The sequence below is a fragment of the Ovis canadensis genome, chromosome 13, assembly GCF_042477335.2.
Source record: "Ovis canadensis isolate MfBH-ARS-UI-01 breed Bighorn chromosome 13, ARS-UI_OviCan_v2, whole genome shotgun sequence".
NCBI lineage: Eukaryota > Metazoa > Chordata > Mammalia > Artiodactyla > Bovidae > Ovis > Ovis canadensis.
The window spans coordinates 94656447-94678003 of NC_091257.1; the positions used below are offsets into that span (position 1 = coordinate 94656447).

General features: G+C 51.5%; 1 protein-coding gene across 4 annotated transcripts in view; it reads right to left on the reverse strand.

Annotated features, from left to right (window-relative positions):
* The window catches only part of NFATC2 (nuclear factor of activated T cells 2), a 156153-nt gene that overhangs the window by 68385 nt on the left and 66211 nt on the right, over positions 1–21557 (reverse strand). For all 4 annotated transcript variants that reach the window (XM_069548831.1, XM_069548832.1, XM_069548829.1 and 1 more), the window contains exons 4-5: positions 5519–5721; positions 4427–4599 (exon numbers count right to left, since the gene is read on the reverse strand). In XM_069548831.1, the coding sequence (XP_069404932.1) occupies positions 4427–4599; positions 5519–5721 (376 nt within the window). The remainder of the gene's footprint in view (positions 1–4426; positions 4600–5518; positions 5722–21557) is intronic.

Here is a 21557-nt window from a genome sequence, read left to right on the forward strand (position 1 = left end):
TTAGGTGTCAGCAAATAGAGAGGGGGACCCTGAACTCTGTGGGGTGTGGGCAAGATTCCCCCTTATGGGGGCCTGTCTAAACAGGGGCTTTGGATAAACAGGGGTTAACTGAGTAATGGAAGGATGGGGGAGGGCCACGGCAGTGGGTGTCTAACTTCATGGGGATGCGAGGTGGAGGGAGTCAGAATCACCGGGCCCCTCTGAAAGTCTCCAGGCCCAGACCTCCCTGCAGACCAACTGAATCAGAGTTTCTGATTCAGATGTGGGCATCGTATTTTTTCTTACAAGTTCCCAGGTGATTCCAACACACAGATAAGACCAAGAACTAGCGTTCTGAATGGAGGGGACAGTGCAGGCAGAAGTCCAGGAGCCAGAGGAAGATCCCAGTGGATCTGGGAACTGCGGAGCAGAGGAGAGGGAAGCCAAGAAATCCCACTGAACAGGTGCAGCGGGTTGAACCGGGCCGCCATCAGGGCTTCCCGTCCACCCAGAAGTCAGAACACGCCCTCATTTGAAACAGAGCCTTCGATGATGTAATCGAGGACGCAGGCGAAGTCATCCTGGAGTGGGGGTGACACCCAGTGACAGTGACCTCACAGGGGTCAGAAGGGCGCACCCAGAGGGGGTCCTGTGGAGACGGCGGCAGAGACTGCGGTGACGCGCCTACAAGCCGAGGAACGGGCGTGACCACTGGCCCCACCGGACGCCAGGAGAGGGGCCTAGAAAGTCTCCCCAAAGCCTCCAAGAAGGGACCCCCCTGCCAACATGCTGATTCCAGGCTGATTCCGGATCTCTGAGAATCGATGTCTGCTGATGGAAGGCTCCCCGGCGGTGGTATCTGGCTTCGCCCGTCCTGGGAATTCGCACAAGAGGGACGGCACGGGTTCCTCCGTCACAGGGAGCTTGCAGCTGAAGCTGAGAGCTCGGAGCAACCCGAGGGGAAGGAGAACTGTCCCACGCCAAGGGGCCCGATGCGGGAAGGCTGCCCACAGCTGCGCCCGTGTGCAGGCTTACTGCTGGGCAAGGCAGGGCGTTCCCTTCTGACCTCTTCCACATTCTCCCGCGAGTGGGAGGAGGGTTATCTGCCTGGCGAGGGTGGGGGTGGCCTCCAGAGCTTGGGAGACCCGAGAAGGTTCAAAACAGTCTCTCTGCTGCGAAGAGGGGAGGAAACCCAAAAGAGCTCCTTGGCAGCACTGAAGAGCAGGTGGAAATGAGACTAGGAAACACCACGGGCATCTGTCGGGCACAAGTGAGACGTGGCCTCAGCCGTGCCAGCCAGAAAAGAGATGGAAGAATCTGCCTTTCCAGCAAGTAACTCCGCTTTCCAAAGAGTGGCCTCCAGGGTCCTGCTCGAGACTTTTCCACTAGATTCTGAGAAATCACCCTTGATCCCTGAGACGTCCTGTAGTAAAGATTCCTCCAAAGTCAATAAGTTAAGCCTGCGAAGCAGCAGCAGCAGCCCACTAAGTGTTTTTCTTACCAGCTCACCTCCCCCGAAGGGTGTACATGAAATCAATTAGTGAACAAACATTTATGGTACACATACTGTGTCGATAAGGGCTTTGCAGGCGGTGCCAGTGGCGAAGAACTTGCCTGCCAGTGCGGGAGACGTGAGAGGTGTGGGTTGGGTCCCTGGATCAGGAAGATCCCCTGGGGGAGGGTACGGCAACCCACTCCAGTAATCTTGCCTGGACAATCCCATGGACAGAGGAGCCTGGTGGGCTACAGTCATGGGGTCGGCAAGAGGCGGACACGACTGAAGAGAGCCGGACAAATTCTGTCCCTAAGAACCAAATGAACGGGGAGCCAATTAGCCCATAAATGCTGGTGAAACTGCCAGGTGCCGATCCAGGAGAACAGAGCAGAGGAGGAGACAGAAACGGCAGAGGATTCTGTCTTCCCTCTGGGAGAGCGGACAGCGGCCCACCAGTAGCTCTGCTTGGTCTTGCCAGAAGGGTGGGTGTTACAGAAACCCAAAGCAGGTATTTCACAGAACTAGAAAGCTGGAGACCAAGCAGAAACGAATGCATCACCTTACCAAGAACGTCTCGGTTTCCTTATCTGTCAAAGCACAGTAGTTGAATCAGTCAAATGCATTTTTATGAGAAAAAAGGAATGCTCTGTTCAAAGTTCAAACTACTTTTTAACACCCTGGGGAGGTATGTGCAGTCACTGACGATCCTTAAAAATCTCAGGCTGATGGGAGATAAAGGGACTGGAAGGACCCAAAGATGGAGAGGGATGGGGCTCCTGTCACTGGTCCCTCCGGCTCCCCACCTTGCTGCAAACCACAGCCCCATCCTGAACACTGAGTCATCTGCCAGAAAGGGGAGACCTTATCTTCTCAAAATCCCCTAATCACTGAGGAAGAGCCTGAGTTTCCTTCCCCAAACATCTTGAGACGTTCAAAACCAAGAGCAGGGCGGGGCAGCCACCGTGACCAGCGCTTGGGGGCCCGGGGCGGGCTCTGCTGGGGAAAGGAGGGGAATTCCAGGGCTTCTGAGATGATGTTTTTCAAACACTTGTTTTCCCTTGTTGTCTGACTTTGGGTCTGTCTCCTCTAACATTAGAGCACAGACTCACCACCAGATCCAGCCTGACCCCCACCCTGACTCACTGGCCTGGGGAAAGACCACAGGCCTCCTTCCTCCTCTTCCGAGGACCGATCAAGACCAAGTCCCAGCTTCTCTCTCAAATCGGGCCCACCCGGTCCCCTTGCTGGCTGAAGGCCAGTCTTCCTCAACGCGTTCTGCATAAAATATTCATCCTTTCCCTTTGCTCATGGGTGTCCAATTAAAACTACTTCTGATGAGTCTAAGACGTGTGTAGTCCTCAACTGACCCACGGAGTGTTTTGAATTTGTTGCTGCTTTTAAAAAATCAGGGATGAATTGGGAGCGTAGAATTGATGTATATGCAGTACTGTGTGTAACAAAGATGGCTCGTGGGAAGATGCCGTGTAACACAGGGACCTCGGCCGCGTGCCCCGTGATGACCTAGAGGTGTGGGGGAAAGCTTCAAGAGGAGGGGCATATGTATACCTACCGCTGATTCCCTGTTGTTCATCAGAAATTAATACACTGTAAAACAATTATACTCCAGTAATACAATAAAAATCATGAGATTATTGGTTTATCTTTAAAAAAAAATCAGAAGATTTGGCCACACTGAGTCGACACTCCCACATGAAAACGCTGGCTGGGTTTGAGTAACAGCTGCCAACTGAGGCGGGGGATATGCCATCCTGGCCCCCAGTCTCCACCACACCTACTGTTGACCCACAACCCACCACACTCACGTCCAACACCTCCCTGGTCTCTGTAGGTAGCTGATTTTGTGACACCTAATTACGGTAAAAGGTTCAGTAAAAAAAAGGGAGAAAACCGTGAAACATAACTGAATATGGAACATTACTCTAACATAAAGAAACAAATTCTCAGAAGAACAAGACTTCAAAAGTTATATAAACTGCTTTTGTTTCTATAACTGTTTACTTCTTTCCCTCTTTATGCTTTTTAAAATGACTTCTAAACTCTCAAAAGCTGAGCTGTCAATAAGTTTTGTCAGGTCTAACTACAAAACCCAACAACAAACTTGCCCAAATTACCTAAGAATGAGCTCAGAACAGTTTCATTTTTTGAAGCCTGGGGGAGCTGGGCCAGGCCTCTGCTCAGAGCCTTGTCAAATGGCAGATCTTGGCACCCATCCCCATACAGGATTCTGAAGATCTTCTGCATCTTTGTTTGGGTATCTTTATCTCTACCAGACCACAGCCTCATGAATGATAGAGAAAATATCACGCTCATCTGCAGGTCCTCAGCACTGCACGAGACAGTGAGCAGATTCTCAGAAAACACACAGATGGACTGAGGGTGATGGCGATGCCTGGCTCCTGTATAGCAAAGCTCCTGCTCAAAGCCCACTCTGCTGGGACAAGTCATCCAGCCCCTCATCTCCATCCTTCTCTAAAAGGGCGTGATGACATGAATTCTGCACACTGACCACTCAGCCTAGTGACTGGTAGAGTCACCATTCTGTAAGTGAGAGCCACTGCGATGTCATCATCATTCTACTGAAAGGAGAGAAGAGGACGAGCAACGGAGGACCCTCAGTGCAGCCAGCTCACTCCAACTGCATCTGCCCTTTTTGAGACCAGCCCAACATGTATACACTTCAGATCTTCTCAACCAAGCTGTGGGCTGCTTCTCAGCCATGTTATTTTTCGCGTGAAACCCTCCATAAGTAAAGCAGAGAGAAACCCTGAAACGTGCTCTGTCTCTGGGCCCTTTGGTCAACTTGGGCCGCCGTTCATCCCTGTGGGCCCTGCACAATCTTGCAGGGCACCCTGCCCAGGCGACAAGGCCCGGGGTGGAAGGTTGTGTCCGCTGCACTTGCCACACACCCACCCTGCCCAGAACCCAACTTACAGCACTCGATGGGGTTGGACGCCGTCTGCAAGGAGACGATCCTTCCGCTGGCCTCGGGAATGTGCACCCGGAACACCAGCCTCACGCGCGTGTTCTTCCTCCCGATGTCCGTCTCGCCTTTCCGCAGCTCAATGTCCGCGTTCCTCAGCTTCAGGATCCCCGCGCAGTCAATGCTGCCGGAGAGGAGAGAACCCACTGACCACCGACCATCTCAGGGAGCTGGAGGTCACCCACAGTGGGCGACTGCAATATACAGATAAATTGTTCAGCCAGGAATTAAGACCACAATGGGGGGTAAGACACAAAGCGATTAGGGAAACTCCCCGGGGGAAGTTACTTCTCTAGGGAGATTCTGCATGCCAGCTGTTCCACTCTCAAAAGTATCTGAAAAAACTCAAACACGCAACTGGGGAAAATTGGTTACGGACTATTCAATAGTAAGAATAGTGTATCGACAGCAAACACCTTGAATCTGATACATGTACCTTGGTGTAAAAAAGGCATAATGTTTGCAACTAACTCTGAGCCGGTTCCGGAAAACACAGAGGGATGGGGAGAAAGAGTCATAAAGCAAACGTGGAAAAGGTTAACAATTGGGACACCTGAGCAGACGGCGTACCAGGAGCTCTTTCTATGCTGCTTGCAGTTCTCAAGTTTGAGATTAGTCTCGAATAAAGTTGTTTACACTCCACATGGCTGCAATGTTCCCCACATTTGGGCACATGCATATTAGCCCTGTGAGGTTAGACCTACCTGCATTATTACTTAATGATTTTAAGTCAAATAAACAATTTTCATAAAAAGTTTAGCCTCATTCCAAACATCATCATCTAAAGGTGCGTGAGCAGCCTTCCTCGCAACACACCTGAAAAATATCAGGGTCTAGAACTTTTCAGGTGGAAACTTTTAAAACAGCAATCTCTGTGGGTCCATCACAGACTGGGGACCCCATCAAGCTGCTCCCATCGATTCCACGGAGTCAAGCCCGCACCTCTGCTGCGCGGCCCACCCCCTCCCTGTGAGGACCTGCTGCACCCCTACCTCGGCCCACCCCCTCTTGTGAGGACCCGCCACTGTGGCCCCCGGCCTTACGTTGCCCTCATGTTGTTTTTCGGCTCCAGCGGAATCTCCAAGACTTTGGTGTTGCCCACGATCTTCTCGTAGCTGGTGGTAGTGACGGTTTTCCCTGTAATTCGATGTACCTGGTAGAAGGCATGGGGCTTAAGGATCCTCTCGTCGGCCGTCCCAATGAAGATCTGAAGCCCCAGGGGCTTGTTTTCCATGTAGCCGTGGAGCTGAGGGTGAGAAAACAAAATAAATTGTTACAGCACCATTAACACATGGGGCATTGGGCTTCCCAGGGGTAGAGAATCCGCCGGCTAGTGCAGGAGATGAAGGTTCGATCCCTGGGCTGGGATGATCCCCCAGAGAAGGAAATGGCAAGCCACTCTAGTACTCTTCCTGGAGAATCCCCTGGACAGAGGAGCCTGGTGGGCTACAGTCCATGAGGTCCAAAGAGTCAGACACGACTTAGCAACTGAACAATAATGGTGGCTGGTGTCCCAGCAAAACAGACCAGAGAAGCGCCTGAGTGGCCGAAAGGACACAGGACTGTGCCGAGTAGAGTGACGGAGAACTGGAAACCACCCGGATGCCAGTCAGAGGGGAACGCCTAGATAAATTACAGGGATCCTCTCTAAAAATGAGTATTAAGCAGCTTGAGAAAGAATCTGATAGATCAGAGCTGCATTTATGGAGAAACAGCCAGAAACTATGCTTCACTGGTGACTGGGGTCACAGAGATGGTAGTGAGAACAGAAAATAATCGGAAAAGATAAACCAGAGCTCTTGACAGTGGTTACCTGGAAAGATCAGAAGAAGGAACTTTCAATTTTTATATGACTACATTTCAATTAACAAGTCAAATTTTATAATTTTAAAAAAGAGCAAGGCAGAAGTACTGTCATCGAGGTTAAAAGGGAAAGACTGGAAGAAAATATGCGTAACGTGTAATAGGCAAAGGATTAATACATAGAATACGTAAAGTATGCCTACAGAGGGGACTTCTCTGGTGAGAAGGTCACCAGAGGCAAACCCCCCACCCTCCTTTTTTCCCAGTAGTAAGAACACGGAACATCTACGGTAATTTTGGGGGATAAAACAAGGAATAGAGACCTGGTCCCTGTGTTTTGGAACTTAGAATCTAGTGCGGAGTGGGGGACAGGAGAAGAAAGAAGAAAACCTAAAACAAGTAAATAAATGAAATCGTTAAACACTGTATTAACTCTTAAAGTCAAGTCAAGTCACTCAGTCGTGTCCAACTCTTTGTGACCCCGTGGACTGCAGCCCACCAGGCTCCTCAATCCATGGGATTCTCCAGGCAAGAATACTGGAGTGGGTTGCCATTTTGGCAACAAATATTCCCCCTAGATTAATTCAGCTCAGGGGTAGCAGTGGTTCCACAGAGGAATGTAGAAGATTAAACTGCAAACTGTTTTAAGAAGTGGGTACTGGACACTTGCAAAACACCAATAGCTCGTATAGAGGTTAAGTCTTACAAACATGCCAAAAGGCACAATCATAGCCATCCATGAGTTTCCACAGCCACCCTGGGACGCTAGAGAACGCCCCTCCAGGAAAGCTTAGCACCAAACAAACAAATAAAAAAAGTTCTAAGTTCCAAAACACAGGGACCAGGTTTATGTTCCTTGTTTTATCCCGAACCCCTACCACAGATGCTCAGTGTTCTTATTGCTGGGGGAGAAGGCAGGTGGGGCAGTTCACCTCTGGTGACCTTCTCACCAGAGGTCGCCTCTGTAGGGGGTTCACTGGCGGCCCAGAAGGTAAGAGTCTGCCTTGCAATGCAGGGGAAACCAGTTCAGTCCCTGGTCCTGGACAATCCTGTGTGCCGTGGAGTAACTGAGCCCACGGGCTCTGTAGCAAGAGAGGCTGCCACAGTGAGGAGCCCCAACGGGGAGGAGCCCCATGGGGAGGAGCCCCACGGGGGAGGAGCCCCACGGGGAGGAGCCCCAACGGGGAGGAGTCCCACGGGGAGGAGCCCCACGGGGGAGGAGCCCCACGGGGGAGGAGTCCCAACAGTGAGGAGCCCCATGGGGGAGGAACCCCACGGGGAGGAGCCCCAACGGGGAGGAGCCCCATGGGGAGGAGTCCCACGGGGAGGAGCCCCACGGGGAGGAGCCCCACGGGGAGGAGTCCCACGGGGAAGGAGCCCCATGGGGGAGGAGTCCCAACAGTGAGGAGCCCCACAGGGAGGAGTCCCAACAGTGAGGAGCCCCACGGGGGAGGAGTCCCAACAGTGAGGAGCCCCATGGGGGAGGAGTCCCAACAGTGAGGAGCCCCACGGGGAGGAGCCCCCAGGGGGAGGAGCCCCAACAGTGAGGAGCCCCACGGGGGAGGAGTCCCAACAGTGAAGAGCCCCAAGGGGAGGAGTCCCAACAGTGAGGAGCCCCATGGGGAGGAGCCCCACGGGGAGGAGCCCCACGGGGAGGAGCGCCAACAGGGAGGAGCCCCAAGGGGGAGGAGCCCCAAGGGGAGGAGTCCCACGGGGAGGAGCCCCATGGGGAGGAGCGCCAACAGGGAGGAGCCCCAAGGGGGAGGAGCCCCATGGGGAGGAGTCCCATGGGGAGGAGCCCCACGGGGGAGGAGCCCCAACGGGGAGGAGCCCCAATGGGGAGGAGTCCCAACAGTGAGGAGCCCCATGGGGAGGAGCCCCATGGGGGAGGAGCCCCTCGGGGGAGGAGCCCCATGCACCACAGCTAGAGGGCAGCCCCCGCCCGCCACAATCAAACCCGTTAGAAGCAATGGAGACCCAACAGAGCCATACACAAATAAATGAATATTTTTTTAAAAAAAGAATGACTACGAATGAATAAGTAAAGGACAAGATTCTTGGCCATCCTGTTTAAAATCGAGTCCTACCCCCACTGGCTCTCCCTAACTCCTTCCCCTTCTTTTCATCCCATAAACTTCCTATATATTTTCTCAGTTCCTTCTGCTTAGGTCTTTCTCCTACAACGAGACTATCCCCTCCCTGCAGGCAGGGATGTCCATTGCTTTAACTTGCCACAGAATCCCTAGCACCTGGAATAATGCTTGGCACATGGCAGGCATTCTAAGACAATTTGCTAAAATAAGTTAATAAAAACAATCCAACAGCGAAACAGACAACAGGTCTGAACAGGCGATTCACAGGAAAACGAATGACCATGAGCACAGAAAAGACGTTCAACTTGCCTTGTAAACAGGAAAATGCAAATTAAACAACTATGGGATATCATGTTTCACGCACTAGAGAAGCACCCATGTAGATATTTGATAATATCAGGTATTCTGGAGGCTGTGAGAACGCACTTTCCTGAAGCTGATAAGAACGTAAATGGTTTAACTATTTTTCGAGTAGCAGCTATTAAAATTAAAAATACATATTCCCTATGACCGAATAAATCCACTTCTCAGGATGTACCCTAGATGATATCTGCATACGGGGTACGCACAAAAATGGTTACTAACACGAACAGAGTAGATGAACCTAGTCTCATCAATTAGGCTTATGAGTAATATAACATGTCCTGGCTATGAAGGACTGCAACAGTTTAAAAAAACAGTATGGTAGAAACCTATGACCTTGCCCAGGAAGATCGAAGACATACTATTGAAAGAGAAAAGCAACTTGTAAAAAAAAATTTTTTTATGGACAGCAGGATACAACTTATTATTTTTAATGCTCCATGCTTTTGATCCATTCATTTATACTCATGTAAATACAAGAACAAAAGGTGTGGACGGATGTGCTCCAAACTGACCATACCATGATCACTTCCAGGGATGGAAGAGAAAATCAAGGTTGAGGTCAAGGTCAAAGAGGACTTCAACTTGATCCACAAAGTTACAGGCAGAAGAGCTGCCTGGAAACCTGTGAAATTTAACACTGGTTTTTGAAAATTATACATCAGAAAAGAGAAAAGGATGCTGAGCTAAGAGTTAGAAGTTGGGTTCCTATCCAGCCACTCCACAGCTGAGAGGTGCTGGGAAAATCCCGTACTCTTTCTGTGACTCTGCTCCTTTCTCTGCAACTGGGAGGAAGCGGGGTTAGACAAGTGACAACTCACTTGAGATCCCACCTTCCGCAGAGTTTTACAAGGGTTCAGCAGGCTGTCTAGTCAACTATAAACCCAAGGCTCCAGGACAATAGATGATCACACATGGTCTAGAATGTTGCTGTTCAAGACAGCAGATGATATAAAAATTGAGCTGAGAAGTCAGTTTCTCAGTCATACAAGCCACACATGACAAGCACCCAGGAGCCACAAGTGGCTGGCGGCTACCACGATGGACGGCAAGATAACAGGACGTTTTCATCCTCGAGAAAGTTCCACCAGACGATGCCAGTCCAGAAAGATGGCATCTCTCGCGCCCCTCTAAGCCCTAGACCAAGAGGCAAGCTCAGGGTGGAGCAGGGCCAGATGGCAACCTTCTTCATAACCTGACAAGCTGACACCCACAACATTTACATACGTGTCAGATACACATCCGAGAAGCACCCTTGGGCAAAGGTGGAAATGCAGTCAGTCTTATCTCTCCACCCCCTCTCCCCCACGCAAACTGCAGAACAAGGTCCTGATGGAGACAAAAATCACAGAAGGAAGGGCAGCGTCCAGAGGAGATTTTGCTTTTGTTGATCTTGCCTTGCATTTGGACCCAAGATAAACATCTCTCCTCACCTGCTGTTCTGGATTTCTCAGGAGGTGGTAATTACAGAATCGGTCAGAATCAAGGAGGAAAGTAGGTGGCATAGACAGTGACCCTAGTGGTCTGAGGCTCCGTCCGCCTCCCCGTGACCTAAGAGCAGAAATCGCAGGCTGCGGGCATTCAGGGTGAACAGCCAGAGAACGGCGGGAGACGGAATCTGTCACAGCCCCCCGGCTCTGCCTGAGTCCAGCCACCTCCGGATCCCCTCCCCAGTGGCATGCTCATCAGCTCACCACCGCCTCTCGAGTGACTGCTGATGCTCTCTGGCTGACCTCCTGCTGGTGTGTAACAGAACCGCCCACTGAGCCCTAAAAAAATGCAAATAGGAGCCACATAGTCCCCCGCTTACAACCCTCCAAAGACTTCCTGTGGCTGGAGAGTAAAATTCAAACTTGATGCCATGGTCTATCTGTGAGGCTGCCGTCAGCCCAGCCTCTGTCTTCCTATCTGTCCCCCATTACGCTCCTGCCGACACCAGCCAAGCTTCTGTTCCCTGCGCACACCAAGCTCTCTCCAAACTCAGGGCCTCTGCATAGCCATCTTCTCTGCTCGCATACTCTTCTTCCACTGGTACTTCCAGCTCTCAGATCTTCAGGTCTCTCCCAAACCACCACTATTTACATATGCCCAGCACTGGAGCCAGCTCTTTCAGACTAGCAAGAGTCAGTTGGTTAAATTTCCAGGAATTTTGAAGAGCTAGATATCACCTTGATAGCCTGAAACCAACCACGGTGAGGACATCCACACTGCGGAGATCAGCAAATGTTAAAAGCTGGGGCTCTTTTTTCCAGAAAAGTGGATCTTAAAGGCTCACTCACCACTGGAACAGTCCCTTCATTACCACCTGACACTGCCTTGCTAGTTGTTGATTTGCTCAGCATCTCTCCTTCCCACTTGAACAGGAAGCCCTCGGTAGAGGAAGTGTGCCTGTTTTGTTCAGCGTGATCACTGAGAGTCAATGGCCACCATCCACAGCACTGCGGTGACTAAGCATGCGCTGCCCTCAAGGCCGAGGACCAGACTCCACGTTTCACACGTGAGGCAACAATGCTAGGCGGGATGGGCCCATTCTATACGTGAGGACACCGAGGCTGGCGAGGTCCTGGCAGCGCGCCTCAGTGGACACTGTTAGTGCAGGGCAGGGCAGGGTGCTCTGGACCTCCAGGCTCTAAGTCCACTTCCACGGTGTACTGTCCGTGTCCTTGCCATCTGGCGGGTTCACAGCTGCTTTATCATCTACAGCTATGGGTCAGAAAGAGCAGACTGGGTTCTCAAAGGAGACACGAGCCAGTGCTAAGTGGTAAGATCCAGAGTGTTCCTCCTGCTGAACAAGAAGTGGGGGGAGGCGGGTAGAGCGAGAGAAGCAGAGAACGGGCAACAGCAACCAAAACAAGTAACGCTGCTTCTTGAGAGAGGAACCTGCTGCTTTCAGCAGAACTCTCTGGGTCTCGGAGCAGCCCCTGCTTAAGCTGGACTAGCTGACGCCACGTGCGCAGACGGAACCCACCTCACCCACGTGAGCTCCCCCTCTTAGAGAGGGTGGGAGCAGGGATTTCACATTTGGTCAGATACACACAACTCTCCATCCAGGCCCTGCTTCTTACGAGCAGCTGTGTGACCTCAGAGCAGTGACCCCACCTCGCTGAGCGTCCGTTTGCTCCTGTGAAACAGGGACATCACCTCCCACTTCCCAGGGCTCTTTGAAGGCTAAATAAGATGACCTCTGTAGGGCCCCGAAGCCCAGCACACAGGAGGTGCCCACGAAACAAGACTTCCTGTCATCAGAGGATGATGCAACTCAAAACACGGAGGTGATACAACAGGACTGAGTGGAGGAGCGAAGAATGAATGAGACTCAACATGAGAAACATAGCCCGCAACAGTCCTGTGAGGTGAAGCCCAGGCCACTCGCCCCCTCGTCTCTGCGGGCAGCCGAAAAGCCCCTGATGTGGACGGTTTGGAGGACCAGACCACCTAAGCTGGAAAGACAGCTTCCCCTCCCCTCTGCACCCTCCCCCTCCCCAGAAGGTGGCCGAAGTACCCAGAGCATGTGTATTCTGGGGGAGCCTTGCCAGTTCTCTGGAGGTTTGATAAGAGCATATAGGGATTTACTTGCTTCTCCAAAAACTGAGTGATTGGGTCTTGCAAACAGAGCTTGATGTCTTGGGAAGGCAAGACTTAACCCTGAGGTCCCAAACACCCTGTGGTCCCCCGTTAGAGGAAGACCAGGGTCTTGAGGCCTCTCTCCAGGCTTCTCCAAAGATAAGGTCATCTCAGGGGCACTTGGCAAGCAGGGTGGCCTCCCAGCCATAGCAGACGCCCGCCTGCCCGCCCGTGGCAACCTAGAAGCTCAAAGTCAGCGAGCTTCCAAAGCAGAAGAGGCTCCACTTGCCGCAGCCGAGGTGAGAGCAAATGTGTTCCGCGTCTTGTAATTTCCCAGGCAGTCGACAAGATTCCAGGAAGAAGGGGGTGCTTCTGACCACAAGGGTCTGCTGCACAGGCAGGCGGGTGTCAGAGCTGATTGCACCCGCACAGCAGCGTCCAGAGGGGAAGGCAGGGCCATCCCTTTTGGGGTGAGAGGGCTGAGGCTTAGCGGGATTAAGCCACTTGCTCATGACCCTACAGCTCCAAAGCCATTGGTGGAACCACAGGGATGTGGCCAGACCTGCCTCCTCTCTGTCAGCTGCCTCCAGATGCTCCCAGATCTCAGACTGTGTCTATTAAGGCAGGCGGGTCCATCCCACCTACTCAGCCAAAGGAACAAGGAATACAAGGAATGGTGTCTGCATCTCAGAGACCCTCAGTTTCCCAGAGAAAGCTCATAAGACCCACCCTCACCCCCAAATTCAAGCTCTGCCCACTCTTAGGGGCAACTTAACATTCCTGATGCGCAGATTAAAGGGCGCTGGTACACGGTAATATCTGCTTTCCCTTTGTCTTGTTATGAAAGTGGTAAGGGCTCAACCATAAACTGCAGAAAAAACGGACAATATAAAAATACATGAATTATAGAAGAGCTTGAGAGTCGCTTGGACTGCAAGGAGATCCAACCAGTCCATCCTAAAGGAAATCAGTCCTGAATATTCATTAGGAGGACTGATGCTGAAGCTGAAGCTCCAATACTTTGGCCACCTGATGCAAAGAACTGACTCACTGGAAAATACCCTGATGTTGGGAAAGATTGAAGGCGAGAGGAGAAGGGGATGACAGAGGATGAGATGGTTGGATGGCATCACCGACTTGATGGACATGAGTCTGAGCAAGCTCCGTGAGATAGTGAAGGAAAGGGGAACTGGTGTGCTGCAGTCCATGAGCACGAAGTCCACGGGTCACAAAGAGCTGCACATGACTTAGTAATAGAATAACACGGAGAAAATACTCCTACAGAATAAACACACATCCTGGTATACACCTTTCTACCCTCTTCTTCTATGCACTTACGGAAGCACAGCGGGATTCTATTTTAGATATGGTGTGGCCACTGCCCTTTGTCACTAAATGCTGTTTAATGGGACAATCTCAAATGACTGTATAGAATCTCCCTGGGCTTAGACTGGTGCAAGACTAGTGAGGTGCCCAGGCACACGATTTAAGGAGGCACTGGCTCTCAGGGCTGTGCAAATGCACACTGGGTACCTGAGAGTGGGTGCTACCTTAAATTCTGCCCTTCCCTGCACCCCTTGAGGTCCTCGTATGTTTGGACCACAGCTTCAAGGCCCCCGCAGCTGGGCATTTAGGTTGCTCAAGCATTCCCTCGTATATAATGTTGCAATGAGAACTCAGAAATGACACTTCCCTGAAAACCATTCTTCTATCAACTCTGTTCAGAGTTTTTAAATACTCTCAGATGCATGAGGCTGCCATCAAATCTAAAATGTGGGATTGATTTTCAAAATGGCAACTGGCCAAGGAAACTGTTTTGAATTTTACTAAAATCAAATTTTAACAATGTTAAGTAGCATTTTTTTTTTGTCGAATTTGGAATATTAGGAAACTGGTATCATCCTCAAAGATTACATTGTGAAAGAAGGAAAAAGCCCATGGGGGCATTTCACTGTGATTCCCAACTGCCACACAGCACGTGGGGCAAAGGTCTGTTACAAATGCACATGGATCCCAAATTCTGCCTTTATTTTTAGATGCAAAAGATTGCAGAACATACCTGCTACCCCTACCACACTCCCATCACACACACACACACACACACAGAGACACACACACACACACACACACAGACACACACACACACACACAGACACCACACACCACACCACACACACCATACACACACACACACACACACACAGAAAACTAGTCCATGAGTGTACTCTGGTCTCAGTGGTCCCAACAAGCATTACCTAGCCACCTAATGAACACATAGCAAAAACATCATTAAAATTCCTAACTCATCCCTCCTCCCTAATCCTCCCTGTGCCTCACCTCCACAGTGGCTCCATCTCGAAGTCCTATCAGTATGATTTCCTGAAGGGCACTCAAATCCATCACCATTTCCCCATCCATCACTTCCATCCAAAACACCACTGCTTCTCTCCTAAGGAGTTTCTCTGTATCGCCCCTGGTCCTCACACATCATCCTCTGTCCTGAGGACAGACTTTTTCTAAACTCCCAGCTCCCACTGGCTGCACCACCCAACATCACGCCCCCAGCCCTCACCACGGGCTCCCTGCGTCTGACCTTTCAGAAACACGCTCTCCCCAAGTTAATTCCTAGTCATACTGCAGTGTGGCTCAAATATTATCTCCCAAGAAAGTCTTTCCTTGCTCCCTGGATGAGGTGGGGGTCCCCAGTAATAGTTTTCTTTGTTGTGTTTCTCATAATTGCAGGATATAATTAGGTGCCCAATTAATTGCTGCCTGTCTGGTCCCTTTCCATCCTCCTGAAGTTCCATGAACAACTAACTGCCCTTTTACTAAAGAAGAAACGGAGGCTCAGAGATGCCCAACTGAGCAAGCTGCAGTGCAGAGATTTGAACCCACGTGTATGGCAGGAAAGATATTTCCTTCATCTGCTCTATGTCCAGCTGATGCAAAAGATGGAACAAGGGCGTCACCCAGGTAAAAGTTGACCTGGTGGAAATACATGAATCCAAGAGCAGAGTCCGCAGAAACAGGGTGTGCCCGAATCTGTGGCAGACAACTTTGCAGTTGTCTGTCAAAATTACAAATTACTACACTCCCTTGGCTGCATCCGCTCCTAGTGAGTGGGTTATCCGTGGATGTGCAACAAAAAACTAATGACGAGCTTATTTGATGCAGCGCTCTTTAAACCAGCAAAATATTGGAAGCAACCTAAAGGTCCATCAAAAGAGCACTAGTTACATCAGTAGTGGCGCGTCATGGTCTATAATACTGTTATTTAAAAAAGAGAATGAGTGTGCTGAGGACCAGTACCACAGTGAGTATGAGTGGCAACCCCTGGAGTTGCGCAGTGCACAATCCGGGCAACCATACGGGGCACCCTCAGGAAGCTTTTTATATACTGATATAGAATAATCTCCAAAATAAAACATCACTGTGAGAACGAATGTATCTGTTGTGTTTCTAGAGTGGAGAAGGGATGTGTGTTTATGTGTATGTGTGGTGTGTAAGTGTATATCCAATATAAAAGTAGAAAAGAAATCAGGCCTTACTTTACAATGTCTACTGAGCTTCAATCACTCCCAGGAAGGAGCTCTGTTGTCCCCGGACCCCATGGTTTTAGCTCCCCTGAACCCAGTACGTGGGTTACCGTTCAACACAAAAGAAGGTGTAACATAAGAAGAGTAAAGCCAAAAATCCATTCAGACAAAGTGAGCCCCCCAGCATTTCCCTTTGTAAACCCTGACATTTCTTTTAAAAAGCCACAAAGAAGGAAAACAAAAGCGATAAAGGCAGAAAAGCATATGCCCCGTCCCATCCCATCCCGTAAGACAAGTGAAGACTCAGCAGCCACCCACAGCAACCTCAGGAGCAGGAGTCCAAGGGGGAGCCCCCCAGCAAAGGAAGAGGGAGGCAGAGGAGCCAGCAGGGCCCCCTGGAGTCCAGGGGAGGGGCCCACGCCAGCAGAGAAGCAACCACACACCGCCTCCAGGGAGCGGCACGTCTTGGTGGCTCAACGCTGGAAACCCAGTGACTCGCAAGTCCGGTTCCCACCGCTAGGGTCCAAGCTACCGCCAACTTTTGCCCAGACCGTTGCAGTAGACTCTTCACTGGGCCCGTCTCCTGCCTGGCCTGCTACCTCAACCTCCCTCCTGGTCTCTCTGCGTCCTTCTTGCCCGTCTCTTCCCCTTCCCACGTGATCTCCTGCACAAAGCAGCTAGAAAGTACTTTAAAACTGTACGTGAGGGACTTCCCTGGTGGCCCAGTGGTTAAGACTTCGCCTTGAAAAGCAGAGGACAAGGGCTCGATCCCCGACCGGAGAGCTAAGGTCCTACAAGCTGCGAAGCAACGAAGCCCGCACTCTGCTAGTACCGAGCCCGAGCGCCGGAACTAGAATCGGTGCGCCGGGACGAAAGATCCCGCAGGACGCAACGAAGGCCCAACGCAGCCAAGTAAACAAACATTGGGGAAAAAATCCACTGTGCGTTCTATCCTTTCCCTCCTCTGCTCAACCCACCCCTACGCCCCGCCCAGAGCAAACATCTCGTTCAGATCACAAAGCCAAGGTCTTTAACGTGGCGCAGAAGACCCTCCACCTCCAGCCCACCCTCCCGGGTCCCTCCGCTGCAGCCACAGGGGTCTTGCTGCCCTCCAACAAGCCCAGCGGGAGCACACTCCAGCCTCCAGGTCTGCGCACGTAATGCTCCCTCTGCCTGGGGCGCTCATCCCCCACGCCCACAGGGCTCATCCCCGTGCTCTCTCAAGCCTCTCCCCAGCTGACCTCCCATCAGAGAGGCTCTGCCTGACTGCTCGCCCCAACACGGCAGTCCACGCCCATCTCACAGTTCACCCACCCACCCGTGGCTCTGTGTTGCAACAGAGATTCATCATCGCCAGATACTCAGATGCATTTATGTGATTTTTTTTCCCCTCCCCTACTAGGGCATCAGCAACTTCCCTGGGTCGTTCACCGAGGTCTTTGCAGTGCCTAGAGCAGCACGCAGGTGCTGGACACGCGCTCGACCCCAGGAGGGAGGGGAGCCCCGTGGGAGGAGTTTGAGCGGCTGTCATCCTTCCAGACCTGCCCTCCTCCTCCACAACGCAGGGCGGTTCCACCGCCCATGCAGGCACCACAATTATCTTCCTGGCCCGCAGAGACCACTGTGTCCCGCTCAGTGTGGGCAGGACTCAGCTGGCTGGACAACTGGCACCTGGACTCCCCCTGCTCCAAAAAGAGGTGGCGGTTATCTCCAGGGTGTGATGGGGGACGAGCCTTCTGTCTGCTTTCTCAGCCAAGCGGGGGATGCCCCCGGCCAGGACGGTCTTCAGCCTGGGAGGAGACCTCTGGAGCCAAAGGCCTCTCTGCCAGAGCCATATTCTATTTTCTTTCACTTTATTTCAATTGAGGCATCACTGATGCACCATGTTACATAAGTCTGAGGTGTACGATGTAGTGATTCACAGCTTTCAAAGGTTATATTCTGTTTATAGTTATAAAATATTGGCCCTGTGCCCCGCGCTGTACACTCTATCCATGGAGCTTATTCACTTTATATGTAGTAGTTTGTACCTCTTAATCCCCGGATCCCTATCTGGCCCCTCCCCACTTCCACGGGGCCAGGTTTTTAAGAAATCGCACAGCGAGCCATAAAAAGAGAATGAGCCACTTTGCATGGGCTCGAAAACAAAACAAGCCAGTCTCTCTCAGTATTCTAAATTAAGAATCAAGTCATTCTATATTTCTCGCATCACTGGAAATTAAAAACAGACATATCTACCGCACAGCAAGCATGCTGACTAAAGAGAGAGGCTTGATGGCCTGGCACATGCTAAATTTGTTTCCAATTACCATGTCCACATTTGAAACCCCGAGGAAGCTGGGGAACACAGGGTGGTGAGATCAGAGGCAGGCACGTGAGCCCAAGCGGGTTCAGGATCCAGCGCTCTACCCCACAGCCCTCTCCCCAGAGCCCCCAGGGGTCTTTGAACAAAGAAACTGGGTCACTGTGCCCCTCCCCGCCCACCCAGACACCAACTTTCCCTTCTCTGGCCCCACCCACCCCTCTGTGCACTCAGCCCCCAACTTCTGGTCCACCCGACAGAAACGTCCGTTCAGCCACGGCTCCCCACCGGCACCTCCATCCTGAGCAACTCTCCTTCCTGGCCAAGGAGCGACTGCGTCACCTAGGAGATGAGTCTGGAAGAGCTGGACTGAAACATGCAAGCCTTTCCAGAGTCGACCTTTGGAAGGAGCTTTGGGCTTTTTTTTTTTTCTTCACTGCTTTAAGAAGCGAAGCAAGTTCTCATCACATCTCTCTGTTCTCCTCCCGGGGCAGAACCAGCATAACCCTGAGATGAAGAGCAGGATCCCTGGAGAAGCCAGACTGTCTGGGGTTACATCTTGGCATGGGTCCCTGACTCCATCACAGCAGAGAACAACATTTACATCTCAGGGCCTCAGTTTCCTCATCTGCTGATGGGACTAATGATAACACAGCCTCACTGGGCTGCTGGGAGGCTCCAGTGAGTGACACACAGGCATGCTGCAAGCACTCAACAGATGTCGACTTCCATGACTATCCCTTCACCTACGGCTGGGTGACTTTGGATGGTGAAATTCCTCCTTCTAGTCTAAGGACTTGGAAGAAACCACCTTGAAAAGTTTTCTTTGGTCTCTAAAACGAAATAACCCTCAGATGCATTTAGAAAATCCAAAAGCTTCATCACGGTCTATAAAACCCTACATCACCTGGCCCTTGCCCAGGTCACCAACCCCATCTCCCCACTCTGGTCCAGCCACATGGGCCTCCATGCTGCTCCTAAAACACGCTGAGTTCACTCCTACCCCAGGGCGTTAGCATTTACACTCCCCCAACCTAGAACTCTCTTCCTCCAGGTCTTCCCATGGCTGGCAACTGGGTCTTTAGGTCTCAGCCTGAATCCAGGGCCTTCTCCAAGCAGCCTTTCTAGAGCAGAGCCTCCTCACGGTCACGCCATCACTCCTGCTGGTTTCCTTCGATAAGTGTTATCTCATGCATTGGCTCATTGCTGTCTGTCTGTCTGCTAGAATGAAAGCTCATTCATTGCTATGTCCCCACATCTTGAACAGTACCTGGCATATAGCAGATGTTCAATAAATATTTGCTGAGTAAATAAATGAACAGATTAATTCTTAGGTTCCTATGTGGCTCCACACACTGCCAAGTGATTCATCCTCCAGTGACCCTGAGAAAGGAGACTTATTCATGTCTAGAAGAGAATCCCCATGTTTGGAGTCTGCCTGAATTCACTACCACTTGAGCCAGTCGGCAGGAATGTGTCTCACCATGAAAGAGACATATTATACCAGGCCAATTTCATTGGAAGTCAAAGAGGAGACAAACTCAGGCTGGAAAAATTAAGTGTACAATCTCTTTTCCAGCAGCATTTAGAGACGAACATAGGGAGAAACTGAGTTGAAAGGGCATTGACTTGGCAACCTCTTGAAGATGGTGAGGAAAGGTGAGACACGGGCCTTTGTGTTCACCCAAAGAGCAGACAACAAGCAAGAGCAAGCTTCAGAAACATTTCTCCATGAGCCTCTGGCCCAGGGCATCGGCCTGATATTGAGGAACAAAGTGTCTGATGTCTGCAGGGTACCTGGGCTCTGGGAGAAGCAGGGAAGGGGGAGAAATCGAGTGCCCCCTGAAAGGGGCAATGGAGGACTGAAAGGAGCTCATGAAGCCCTTGTGCACCTATCTGACCCTGACCAGTGGTACCCAACACAGCTGCGTGAACACCCGGGGATGCTGAGACGAGAAGCCACAGCCAGCTCCCAGGGCAGCCCCTCTGAACACTTTGGTGAAACATCCCAAAGAAAATGCAGCTCAGCTCACATAAATGTTCCACTGAAGACAGTGCCATCTGGGCGAGGCATAAACTCTGGCCCCTCCTCTTCCTCTTGGGCCAAAAGCTGAAAAAGAACCCAGAGATGGTGGGGTGGGAAAAGCCAGAACTAGTGAAATGCAAGACAGGCAGCTGAGCCAGTCAAGGCACTAAAACTGTGAGTTACTCCCAATCAAACGACACCCCCCCCCCGGCCCCCACCCCAAAGGCCACGCAGGTCTCTGGATCCAGACCAAAAACTCTGAGTCACTTTTGCCACAAAGGGGAAAAAAGGAGAAGGCAGACGTGATGTGCACCTTTCCGCACTCTATTTTGGGATTTTAAAGATCCAATTTCTTTCGTTTCAAAGGGTGGGTTTTTGGAGGGCTCTGCATGACCCTTGCGCCGTGCGCACGGCGAGACGACGCGGAGACGGGCCTCTGTCGGTGACCTGGGGAGAGGCAGGGCCCCTCTGGCAGATCAACAGATCGCATCATCCGGGAACAAGGAGCCCGTTCTTCTGCGGAGCCACTTGGGGCCGGCTTTCACAACATGATGGAAGCATGTGGGCTGATCCGGCCTGACTCACCTCTTTCTGGAGGCAGCCCCGCGCTCATTCACTCATTTATTCGTTCATTCAGCAGACAGCCTCTCAGGGCAGGGCTGCGAAGCTGAACGCTGTTCTCAGAAGACTGGCCAACCACACATGCCCTGGGTGGAGAATCAGGTACCTCCAGATGGACGGTGACATCCAAGACTATCACTGTCCCACAACTTACTGAAGATGCGGGGCTTCGAAAAACTGGTGAATCGGGATTTTTCAGCCTCAGCACAATTGACTAGGGTTGGTTTAGGGGCCAGCTTATTCTCTGCGGGGCTTCCCTGGTAGCTCAGCTGGTAAAAAAAATCTGCCTGCAATACAGGAGACCCCAGTTCGACTCCTGGGTCAGGAAGAGCCGCTGGAGAAGAGATAGGCTACCCATTCCAGTATTCCTGGGCTTCCCTGGTGACTCAGCTGGTAAAGAATCTGCCTGAAATGTGGGAGACCTGGGTTCGACTTCTGGGTTGGGTAGACCCCCTGGAGAAGGGAACAGGTACCCACTCCAGTATTCTGGCCTGGAGAATCCCATGGACAGAGGAGCCTGGCAGGATACAGTCCACCAGGTTGCAGAGTCAGACGCGGCTGAGCAACTTTCACTTCTCAGTGTGGGTGCAGGGATGGGGGGCGGGGCACGGGGGCGGAACTGTCCTGTCCATTAGGAAGGTTTAGCAGCATCTCTGGCTCCGCCCACAAGATGCTCCCTGGCCCAACTCAGTTGTGATGACCAAGAATAGTCTCTGGACACTGTCAAATGCCCTCTGAGAACAAAATCACGCCCCTGGGATCATCCATCCTAGA